Raw genomic sequence first — 12659 nt, 5'->3', positions numbered from 1 at the left:
TGTATCTACTTGTGTATTGTTAATTAAGAATTCTGTATGTATATTCCTTTATAAGAAAGTGACCATGTTATAGATATAAACAGTGAACGTAGTGGTGTGAGTGTGTGTGTGTGTCACCAACTCACCAAGAAGGCTCACTGTGTCACGAGCTCACCAGGAAGGCTCACTGAAGCAGAGGTCTGTTGAGGGGCGTGGCTAAGGACAGTGAAGGAAAGAGTGAAGCATCTGCCATTTATTTGATAGGAAGGGCTAATACATATATACATATAATACACACATATCAACATTGTTATTTATTTGTGAAACCAAAATATTCACTTGGAAAACCTCCGTAACCAAGGATACGTGAAAAAAGGAAAAAAAAAAGAAAGAAAAAAAAAAAAGAAAGTAGACCGTCAACTCCCTCATTCCGCACCGACTCAAGGAACTGATCGGCAACCAAAGCAAGGAAAGCAGCGCCGCCACACTCCACTTTGTACTGACGCGCCAGACCACCGCGGGCTGTGGCGCCACCCGACCCACCTCACGTCCCCCTCCCCACTCCTAACCCCCAGAACCCAGGCAGGCGATGACACACACCCACCCCAGAGCCGCTCACACCCCCACACCCCTCACCTCTGTACCCTCCACTCATGGAACCTACTGCATACATCACTTAAAAAACATCATATACATATGTAGACGATAATATAACAATGATAATAATGATAATAAATACTAATGATAATAAAAATAATAGTAATAACAACAATAATAGCAATAATGAAAATACTAGCAATGATAATAAAAACAACAATAATAATAATAATAATAATAATAATAATAATAATAATAATAATAATAATAATAATAACAAGCTGTAACAGTAGAGGTGATTGAGTGAGTGATGCGTTGTCTCTCGAGTTATAACTAAAGGAACACCCAGACACTAAAGGCAATGGTTAGTTATGGATCAGTGGTAGAGGCGGAGAGCGATGTGTTTCAACCCCTGCTAACTGTTAGTAGTCACCCACGGAGGGACGTCATCACAACCTGCGCTCGTCAGACTGTCAGCGTCAGTGTCGGCAGATCAACCAAACGGTAAATGAATGCAACTCAACAACAAATACGAATCGTTACACCTTGTTTCATCCTACGAGTGAGGACATATATGATACATTTTATAATTAGGAATACTGGCAGGTTCGTGTGGTGCGGGAGGCGGCTAACGCGTCCGCACCCTGAGAGCGGACGCGGCGACCTGCTGCTGGTGGCGCCACTCGGCCATTAACGCGCGCCGCTGACGTGGATGCCGCTGCGGGTGTCTTGCGTTACTCAATGTACTGTACCGTGTTCGATATCCTCGTTATGGTGTACGACCAGTGAGCCACGACTATTTACGTGTCCGGCGGTGTCTTGTTTGGTTATCTCTCTCTCTCTCTCTCTCTCTGTTGCGGGTGAGGGGAGGGGAGTCGGTGGCTCTTTTCATATATAATTTTTAAAACAAACCCGCATGTACACACACACACACACACACACACACACACACACACACACACACACACACGATCATTACATTCACTTTTCCATGGCACTAACAAACCGGTGATGATGGGTCGGATAACACCCTGACGAGGGACACAACACGTAGTCTACGTGATTGACTCCCTAAATTCATGTGATTTTTGATTCGACTGATTTGTCAGTGAGAGTCTCTTCTACAGTCTGTCTGCGGTACAGATAAATAAGTGACGAACACACGCAACCCTGTTTGCCCTGACCATTGTGGGTGACGCTTCTGTTCTTCGTTGAGCCACTTGCTTGGTGGAGAGAAGTCGCTTGGTAGGAACATGGAAATCTGTAAGAGTCATCACGCAGCTTTAGCATACTACAACCCTAGCAACGGACTTCACTGGGCCTCAGCTACTGGATGAGGAGCGTACGTACAGTGTCTGGTCTTGATAATGCTGGAGATGCATCAGTAAACAAGAGAGACAGCATGCAGGCAGCGTGCGTCGCCTCACCCTGATGTATCCCGAGGGAAGAGAGAGGCGGACCATTCAGCTCCCCTCACTCCGTACACGTCCCGCTCCACTCCTCCAACGTCAAAAAAATCAATCTTTTAACATCGTGAATTTGAAAACTTACAGACCTCATTTCCCGTGACACCAAAACTTGCCACTGCGGTAATTGCTTCCCACTCTCCAGAAAGTGAGTGGAAAATAACTTGGGTACTCGAGTTCTTTGGCTCTTCCCAGGTGAACCCTTCTGCTCCACTCTTCCCGCTCTATTCATTAATTTTCTTACACGTTTTCAGTGATGTGGATTAATTCGCAATCACAGCGCGGCCCAGATCCGACCACGCCGCTCCTGGCCGCCCTGGACGTTACCCTGTATCACCCTGCTCTGCTCCCTCCTCGCCGCGTCAAGTGTTACACGTCACAAAATTCGATACATGAAGGATTCGTCGTTCAAACGCAATCACTCACTCAGTCAATCAATCAATCAATCAATCAATCAATCAATCAATATATATATATATATATATATATATATATATATATATATATATATATATATATATATATATATATATATATATATATATATATATATATATATATATATATATATATATATATATATATATATATATATATATATATATATATATATATATATATTTTATCATTATAAGTAGGCCTTAAATATAATAGAAGCATATATGAAAAATACCCAATGTACAGTTGTATGCATTTCTATTCACATTTTCGTTTATTTACTCATCTATTTTATTATTCTTTTGAAGTGAGCAGTATTTCCAACATGAATGAGCGTTTGGAGTCAACAGGCGTCTCGACGCACAAGTCAGCGCCGCACCAAGGCGAGCAGGACACCCCAGCCCACGGCAGCCTATACCCTGCCCGCCAATGTGGTCACCAGGGGCGTCTAGCTGGGCGTGTGGCATGGGGCGAGTGGTGAAAGTTGAGAGAGAGAGAGAGAGAGAGAGAGAGAGAGAGAGAGAGAGAGAGAGAGAGAGTTAAAACAGCAGTGTGAATGTGGCAGGAGAGTGATTAACCAGCTGTCAACACTTGATGTACTTTAAGACAACGACCAGGATAAGAAATGCGCATTATATATATATATATATATATATATATATATATATATATATATATATATATATATATATATATATATATATATATATATATATATATATATATATATATATATATATATATATATATATATATATATATATATATATATATATATATATATATACACACACACACACACACACACACACACACACACACACACACACACACTATAAAGAAGGCGAAGAAACATTCATAGAAAATGAGAGCCCTGACCGTTTTCTTGTACCAGGTTGAGGCGGTGTCTTGTGCATCCAATGGCGGCCTGCCTCCCCGCCCATCCGCTCCCTTATTCCGCCTACACTCGCTCTCTTTCCCTCCCCTCTCTCTCTCTCTCTCTCTCTCTCTCTCTCTCCACACACCACTGCCATTTTCTGCACCACATCGCTGCGTGAATACTCGGGCAGCAGCACGCTGGCGGCGGCGGCGGCGGCCTTTCCTGGCCTCCCCTCGCCACTCCCCTCATGCCAAAACTTCCCTTGACACGAGAAGCACATGCCGAGTATGCGTTTACTGATACAGTATAAAAATATAACGATAACAGTAGAACAAGGAACGGAAAGTTGAAAGCAAGGTTCAAAACGGTTTTCTACGAGATGATGAGGTGTGACTGAGGAGCAATGAGGACGCGAGGGTGAGAGTGGCAATACATGGGTGAGGTAGTGGAGTGAGTGTAGTGGTGGCGGCAGGTGTGGTTGAGTTAAAAGCCTGCATTACACAACTGAAGGGATGACAGGTGTGGCATAATGAAACAATGGACAGGTGACAGGTGGAAGAGTTCCGTGAAGTGACAAGTGAGTAATGACAGGTAAGACTAAAGGAATCGCTGACAGGTGTCCTGGATTACACTGTGTTCACTCGTTAAGACACGATCCAGGTAACCAGCGCAACGTGGCCCTCGCCTAACGTTCATCCGTAACCTAACCTAGCCCGACCTGACCTAACCTGATCTTGGCTCTCCCTTCTCCGTCTTCTCTACGCGAGACGAACGATAAGAACAACGTTATGATTAACCCTGATTGTTGTTTGATAGCCACGGTAGTGTAATTCACACACGTGCACACACACACACACACACACACACACACACACACACACACACACACACACACACACACACACACACACACACACACACACACTCTCTCTCTCTCTCTCTCTCTCTCTGTCATATACTTTACATAACAGCCAAACAATTTATCTTACATGTAGCAGTGAAATTAATGATAAAAAGTTCCCAGCAATTTCTAAGTGAATCCACGATAATTTGTACACCAAACTCTCCAACACACTTGTCAACAAAACCATCCAGTACTGTTGCAGGGACCATCCTAACCCCGCGACATCAGCGCCTCACCACCCCATAAGCCCCGTGCCATCATCAAAACATTCCAGCATACTCGTCCCTCTCTCGTCCATTAAACGCCCTTATACCAATTTCCAGCTCACCAGAAAAAAAACCCCTCTCCCTGCGTCCATTCCTATCCCTGAAACGCACCACTTAACCTAATCCTTGACTAAAGCGCCCACGACTCTCACCGCAACGTCTCTGTGAGTGAGTGCCCAAATCGTCTTGTTGGTTCGCTCGCCGCTACGCACAGGGCAGCGTTGACTGAGGCTCCTCGAAAGCTTGGTTTATTGTCTTCATTGTAGCGAACGCCCCTCGAGGGTGAGCGGGCGAGCGCATGAGGGTTTCCCAGCGGGAGACGCCCTGTAGGAAATCGACGACTTGGAGAATAAAAATAAAACGCTTCTGAGTGCCGCGTCGCAGACCAAGTGACTGAAGGGGGAGCGCCGCGCCCCTCCCTCCCGGAGTTCCAGTTAGAGTGAAAGTTATTCATAAAGCAGAACCCGCTTGACAGTCTTACTCAGAGAAGTACAAAACTATATAATATTCATTGGTTATTTATTCCTCTTATTTCATTCATCCATTCATTCAGTATTTAGTATAATTTCCTAAGTATTTTGTCCGCACCCTTCCGTGTACGCGATCTCTCTCTTTATGCTTCGTTATAAAGAGGGGGATTATTTCACTATATTTATTCATATATATATATATATATATATATATATATATATATATATATATATATATATATATATATATATATATATATATATATATATATATATATATATATATATATATATATATATATATATATATATATATATATATATATATATATATATATATATATATATATATATATATATATATATATATATATATATATATATATATATATATATATATATATATATATATATATATATATATATATATATATTGCAAATCGTGCTGTGGTATTTGTCGAGAGGGTGTGAAGAGTACGCGAGCTACGGCCACACAGGAGTACACACAACAGTACTGGTCAAGCACTTATGTAGTACTTAATGATACCCTGCTTTGTTTTTTTTTAATATTATTTAGTTTACTAGGATGAATGTACTGTTAAACTCGTGTGTGTGTGTGTGTGTGTGTGTGTGTGTGTGTGTGTGTGTGTGTGTGTGTGTGTCACGCGCACAGGAGCACAGTAGCCTGGTGGTGCGCGGTGCGAGGCCCGCCCACTACCACCATCATGCAACCACAACCAAGATCACGTGCTTATACTCACAGGGAATTGGAGCCACACTGTAAGAATCATTGTGGATATGTTATCATCATTATTGTTATCATTATTATTGTTATCATTATTATTGTCATTATTATTATCATTATTATTATTATTATTATTATTATTATCATTATTATTATCATTATAATTACCATCATCATCATCATCATTATCATTTTCCTAAGGAGCTTGAAATGAGTGACTCGCGCTTCCCTACCTGCGCAAGGTGGTGGCAGCATGGCAGGGAGGCAGGGAGGCAGGATTGGTAGCAGGGTAGCCATGAAGGATATGGCACGGGACAAGACAGAAAGGAAGATGGTGGTGGTGGTGGTGGTGTCTGTAAGGATGGCAGGAAAAAGTCGGTGGCAGGGTGGTGGCAGGGGAGGGCGTCGCACCAGTCACACAGACGCCAACCCTGACAAGCATAATAGGAAATGTTTTTTCACACACGCCGTGAGCATCGCCGTGGCCCTTGAGCTGTCTTACTGCTAACATCACACGTCGAGGAGCGACCTCGCCACCACTACAACACCTCGTACCTCTCGGCCAAGCGGCGGCGGTGGTAGCGGCGAATCGCCTCTGGATGCAGCATTGTCCTTCCAGAGCGCTGCTCTGGGCTGCGGCGCTGCGGCGCTGCGGCCAGCCGGCCACATCTCGTATATAAAAAGATACTCGCTTCGGCAAAACACTAATACTGTTTGTCTCGCACTTTGGCACAGCGACGGACTCACACCACGGTACGCACATCCAAACATCCTCGTTTCATTTTCCTTGGTCCACTGCGAGGGACTCCACCCTGGCCGCCCGCGTCCTGTCTCACCGGGTGCTGCAGGTGCGGCGCACACAGCAGCGTATGGCTGTGATCGTGTCAGTACTTCACTGTATGTGGCGCAAGGTTTGAGCAACCCTAGTGTTTCTGCAGCGCAGCGCCGCGACCGCCTCGGGTACATCCAACACGGACGCTGGCAAGGGTGGGGGCAGCACTCTAGCACGATATTTCACGGTGTTCTCGAGTCTCGTGGATGATGTACGGCTCGTGGTCGTAATCAGAGCCACGTGACTGCACGTCCACGTTGACATACTGCAACGGGGGAGGGATGCAGGGCAGCGCTGTGGGGTCCAGGGGCAGGGTGCTGGCGCTGCTGTTGCTGCTGTTACTGCTACTGCTATTGCTGGTGCTGCTGCTACTGTTGTTGCTGCTTCCACTGTTATTGTAGCAGTGAGAGTGGTGGTGGTGGTGGGAGCGGGGTCTGTCCCGGGTGGGCGGCACGCCTGCCATGGACATCATAGGAGCGGGTGCTGAGGAGGGAACAGGGGCAGGCTCTCCAGGCCTCATGAGCCTCTCACGGGGATCTTGGGACCGCGGGGACCCTGGTGGGGAGTTTTTGAGCAGCGGCTGCGTCGATTGTGACTCTGCCATTCTGGAGGATGAGTGTGAGGGTGTGCGGGAGGGCTGGGGCACGGGCTTGGAGCGCTGGTGGTTGTGGGAGGCTGGTGGTTCGTTGGTGAAGCTTGTGGTCTCCCATGCAGGAGGAGGAGGGGGCGGCGGGGCGGGATCCAGCAGCCGTTCCATTTGGCAGCAGTCCGCGCCCGAGTCGATGGAGGGCGTGGAGTTGAGCTCAGAGCGCACAGTGGACAGGGAGTAGGATGAGGGCAAAGGAATCAAATAGTCGGTGGAGGCCGGGCTCTGCGGCTCATCGGAGCGGCGGGAAACAGTGAGACAGGCGTCGTTGTCCAGCGGCCGCATAACTGTGGCATCCCGCTCGGCAGACGGTGGCCGCTGGAACACCGGCAGGGCGTGACTCACCACATCAGGGTCCTGCAGGAGGGACAGACGGATGGTGTCAGTGGTAGAAGCGGCAGTCCAAACTGGCGGGGACAGGGGGGGTCGCGGCTCCCAGGAACATGGCCGCAACACACACTGCGTCCTCAACTGGGGAAGAAAACGAGGAGAGGCAGCCCATGCACCTGTCACTCAATGTCTACTGTGTACTGTTACCAACCACCTTAACCTTAGCCTTAACTTACTGCCTGCCTGCCTGTCCGCCTGCCACGCCTGTCTGCCGCTATTAACTGATTCATGGCTCACTGACACACCCTGACACTCATTGGCTTTCAACCCGACGCTCCTGTTAGCTGGCGACTTGACCTCCCATGCACCTACCAGTACCATGCATCTCTTTATCACAACACCCACCAACCCACACACACACACACACACACACACTCTCTCTCTCTCTCTCTCTCTCTCTGTGTGCCCAATGAGGAGTGTTGTGGCGCGTCCTTCCCTCCCCCATCATTGTCATCACTCTGTGCCTTAATAAGACTGTCACTAAGCCCTGCACGACCTGATACCGCTCAGGCTTCCTACAGGGCTGGATAATTGAAACTGTGTGTGTGTGTGTGTGTGTGTGTGTGTGTGTGTGTGTGTGTGTGTGTGTGTGTGTGTGTGTGTGTGTGTGTTACACACACACACACACACACACACACACACACACACACACACACACACACACACACAAAGAAAACTAATAATCTCAACCAATTAATTACACTAATCACTTAATTCAGGTGACCAGCAGTAATCCCTAACCCAGACCACCACCATCACCACCACCACCACCACCACCACCACCAACAACAACAACAAGAACAACAACAACAACAACAACAGAAGCGCTATTCTGAGACACTTTTCAATTTATTTTTTTTTCTTTATTTCTTTATTCTTTTATTGGAAGATGCTAAAAGGGAACAAGAGAACGAACAATTCCTGAGAAAAAAAAAATATTAAGGAGAAGAAGAAGAAAAAAGCGAGAAGCCAAACACTCGAACAACAAAAGTGGAAAATTCTTTATAATCTGAGTAAAATTGATGTCCTTGATTGGTATAAGAGGAAAAATGGGGCCAATCTCTCTCTCTCTCTCTCTCTCTCTCTCTGTATTGTGTGATTTCTGGTTTGTTTTTTCCTCCTATTCTATCTTGGTCATATTTACTCGTCTCTCTCTCTCTCTCTCTCTCTCTCTCTCTCTCTCTCTCTCTCTCTCTCTCTCTCTCTCTCTCTCTCTTTCTCTCCTATAATGCAACAAAGCGCTAAAGTCAATCCCACTCTCTACTCATCCTTTGACCAATCTATATGCAGTAGCTGAATTACTCTCTCTCTCTCTCTGTCTGTCTGTCTGTCTCTCTCTCTCTCTGTCTGTCTCTCTCACCCCGCTGCTACCTACGTTTTCAATTCCCTCTCCTATAACTAGCAAAACACTTAACATACTACCTACTCATCCCTCTCTCTCATGCTCTCCCGCCACTCGCCGGCACTGACTAACCTGTATGCAGTAGCCGAGGCGCTCCAGTATCGTAGTGAAAGTCGGCCGCTCGTCAGGAATGGGATGCCAGCACTGGGTCATGATGCGGTACACAGGTGACGGGCAGTTGGTCGGGGGCTCCAGCCGTCCGCCGTTCGTGACCAACTGCATCACCTCCTGGTTGCCTCGCCCCGGGTAAGGCATGTACCCCAACGACATGACTTCCCACAGCAACACGCCGAAGGACCTGAAGAAGGGGAGATTGAGGAGAGATGATGTTAGTGTCTTGTATTCTCGTATTCTCAAACACTTCTGCGATTTACTTTCACTATCCTAAAAGGCTTTATTCAAATTTACACGAGTTTTTTTAAGGTGTTTTTACGGTTCTAGAGGCTGAGTGACAAGATTTCTACGTTATTAACCGTAGAAACACTATTAAAAAACCCCGCTAATCATCTCTGTGGCCTTGGAAAATAGTCGTGGTTCATATGAGAGAGCAAAGCATTTCTAAGTACGGACCTTATAGTTGGCATGTGTGACTTTTAGGTAAAAGGGGAGTCATTGAAGGTGCGAGGCCCAGAGAATACAGCCAGAAATATTAACCAAGATTAGAGAAGAAGTAATTTGAGGCTTTTCTGATTAATTGATTTCTTGCTGATGACGGGGAGAGAGAGAGAGAGAGAGAGAGAGAGAGAGAGAGAGAGAGAGAGAGAGAGAGAGAGAGAGAGAGAGAGAGAGAGAGAGAGAGAGAGAGAGAGAGAGAGAGAGAGAGAGAGAGAGAGAGAGATGGAGAAAGAAGAGAGAAAGATGAAAACATGAAAGAGGAGATGGAGGAGGAAAAAACACGATCGAAGGATAAGTAGGACAAAGGAGGAGGAGGAGGAGGAGGAGGAGGAGGAGGAGGAGGAGGAGGAGGAGGAGTGCATTGTGTAGGAGGAGCATGAATGGATGGATGGAGGCAGAAGTGAGTGATGGAAAGAAGGAGGGAGAGAATGACAGGAGGAAAGGAGGGAAGGAGGAAAGAAGGGAAGGAGGGAAGGAGGGAAAAAAAGAACAGGATATTAAATAAACAAAGGAGTGAATGACATTAAAAGAGATGAAGGAAACAAAGGAGAGGAGGAGGAGGAGGAGGAGGAGAAGGAAGAGGAGGAGGAGGAGGAGGAGGAGGAGGAGGAGGAGGAGGAGGAGGAGGAGGAGGAGAGAGAGAGAGAGAGAGAGAGAGAGAGAGAGAGAGAGAGAGAGAGAGAGAGAGAGAGAGAGAGAGAGAAAATAAAGGAATAACAGAAAACTGGATTAACGAAAGACAATAAACAACTAAAAAAACAAGAGAAAAAAAAAGAAAGAAAAAAGAAAATAAGCGATGAAATAAATAAAGAAAATAAAGAAAATAAAGAAAGAAAACTGTAGAAAATTAACAAACACGAAAATAAAACAAAAAAATAAAAGACAAAAAAGACGAAAAAACAAACAAAAATGAAAGTCAATAAAAACAAAGGAAAGAAAAAAAAAAGACGATTACAAATAAGAGAAATAAAAAGGAAAGGTAAAATAAAAAGAAAAAAAAATCAGATTCCGCACACCAATACACACAACAAGAAGAAGAAGAAGAAGAAGAAGAAGAAGAAGAAGAAGAAGAAGAAGAAGAAGAAGAAGAAGAAGAAGAAGAAAGAAAAAGAATAAGATGAAGAAGAAGAAGAAGAAGAAGAAGAAGAAGAAGAAGAAGAAGAAGAACAAAGAAGAAGAAGAAGAAGAAGAAGAAGAAGAAGAAGAAGAAGAAGAAGAAGAAGAAGAAGAAGAAGAAAGAAGAAGCAAGAACAAGAACAACAACAACAACAAGAAGAAGAAGAAGAAACAACAAGAAGAACAAAACAAGAACAAGAATGAAGAAGAAGAAGAACAAGAAGAAGAAGAAGAATAAGAACAAGAAGAAGAATAAGAAGAAGAAGAAGAAGAAGAAGAAGAAGAAGAAGAAGAAGAAGAAGAAGAAGAAGAAGAAGAAGAAGAAGAAGAAATACCTCGCAAAATATAAAAGAAATACAAAATAGAAACTGAATGCAAATAAAATAACGTAAAAAAGTAAATAAATAGAAAGGAGTAAAATGAATGAGTTAGTTCCCAGGTCAGCTCCTTCCCTCAGTCACTCAGGTAACCAATAGATAATTAAGCACAAAGACACGCCTGGATTCGGGTTACCTGCCACGGCTCCTTTACCGCTAATTAGTAAGTTTGGGCTAGCCACTTTTCTTTCAACCCTCTCTCTCTCTCTCTCTCTCTCTCTCTCTCTCTCTCTCTCTCTCTCTGTCTGTCTGTCTGTCTGTCTGTCTCTCTCTCTCTCTCTCTCTCTCTCTCTCTCTCTCTCTCTCTCTCGGGATAAAAGATTCTGATATCAATGGAAAGAAAACAGATTTAACCCAACGCCTAACCTCTCTCTCTCTCTCTCTCTCTCTCTCTCTAGGGACATGGACACAAATACATAGGCGGCATGGCCTTCACCTCTCATCAAGTCTAACGCTCTCTCTGTCTCTCTCTCTCTCTCTCTCTCTCTCTCTCTCTCTCTCCCTAAATTAAACTCGCCTGCGGTATACGAGATTGCTATTGAGAGAGAGAGAGAGAGAGAGAGAGAGAGAGAGAGAGAGAGAGAGAGAGAGAGAGAGAGAGAGAGAGAGAGAGAGAGAGAGAGAGAGAGAGAGAGAGAGAGAGAGAGAGACATCAAAAACGATAAACAAGAAAAAAAAAATGAAAGGAAAAAAAAAATCACACACACACACACACACACACACACACACACACACACACACACACACACACACACACACACACACACACAAGAGGCCAAATATCCACGCAATCTACTTACCATACGTCGGTTTTTGAGGTAAATATCCCGTCCAGGAAGGCTTCGGGGGGCATCCACTTCACTGGTAGCATCGCCTTCCCGCCTTTCCTGTAGTAGTCATTCCTGGAAGGGGCGAGAGAAAGAGAGAGAGAGGGAGAGGTGAGTGCTTGCTTGGCTGGCGGTGGTGGTGGTGGTGGTGGGAAAAATAATATACATGGAAAATAGAGAGAAAAATGAAGGAGATAGGAAAGTGGAGCACAGGAGGAGGAGGAGGAGGAGGAGGAGGAGGAGGAGGAGGAGGAGAAGGCTGGAGGTAAAATACTGGTCCAAAAATTGAGGAGAACAGGAAGGAAAACGCAAATTCAGAGAGAGAGAGAGAGAGAGAGAGAGAGAGAGAGAGAGAGAGAGAGAGAGAGAGAGAGAGAGAGAACAATGGAATTCGCGCTTAGGTGGAAACAGTATTAATTATTCTGAAACCGGAGAGAGAGAGAGAGAGAGAGAGAGAGAGAGAGAGAGAGAGAGAGAGAGAGAGAGAGAGAGCACACTGACACACTGGATAAAGATAAGGAATCAATAACTCACTCACTTTCTCTCTCTCTCTCTCTCTCTCTCTCTCTCTCTCTCTCTCTCTCTCTCTTTCGGGCTGCACCTGATACGTAAATTTTTCCTTTGTCTAATTATATGAGGGACAATGTCGAGCACAGAGCATTAAAGAAGAGAGGTGAGATGGAAAAGGAGGAGGAAGACGAGGAAGAGG

At 45.1% G+C, this 12659-nt stretch overlaps 1 protein-coding gene across 4 annotated transcripts in view; it reads right to left on the bottom strand.

Annotated features, from left to right (window-relative positions):
• Positions 1-5418: 5418 nt before the first annotated feature.
• LOC123507264 (leukocyte tyrosine kinase receptor-like) overlaps positions 5419-12659 on the bottom strand; it is a 161711-nt gene continuing 154470 nt past the window's right edge. For 2 of the 4 annotated variants that reach the window (XM_045260027.1, XM_045260029.1), the window contains 3 exons: positions 11924-12025; positions 9088-9313; positions 5419-7694 (listed from right to left, as the gene is read on the bottom strand). In XM_045260027.1, coding sequence (XP_045115962.1) covers positions 6747-7694; positions 9088-9313; positions 11924-12025 — 1276 coding nt within the window. In that variant the 3' untranslated portion in view covers positions 5419-6746. The remainder of the gene's footprint in view (positions 7695-9087; positions 9314-11923; positions 12026-12659) is intronic. The other 2 variants (XR_006675633.1, XM_045260028.1) reach the window with 2 other exon arrangements.

The sequence above is a fragment of the Portunus trituberculatus genome, chromosome 21 (genome assembly GCF_017591435.1).
Source record: "Portunus trituberculatus isolate SZX2019 chromosome 21, ASM1759143v1, whole genome shotgun sequence".
NCBI classification, from domain to species: domain Eukaryota; kingdom Metazoa; phylum Arthropoda; class Malacostraca; order Decapoda; family Portunidae; genus Portunus; species Portunus trituberculatus.
Note: the sequence above shows the minus strand (reverse complement) of the source record. Positions and strands in the feature narration are given on the sequence as shown.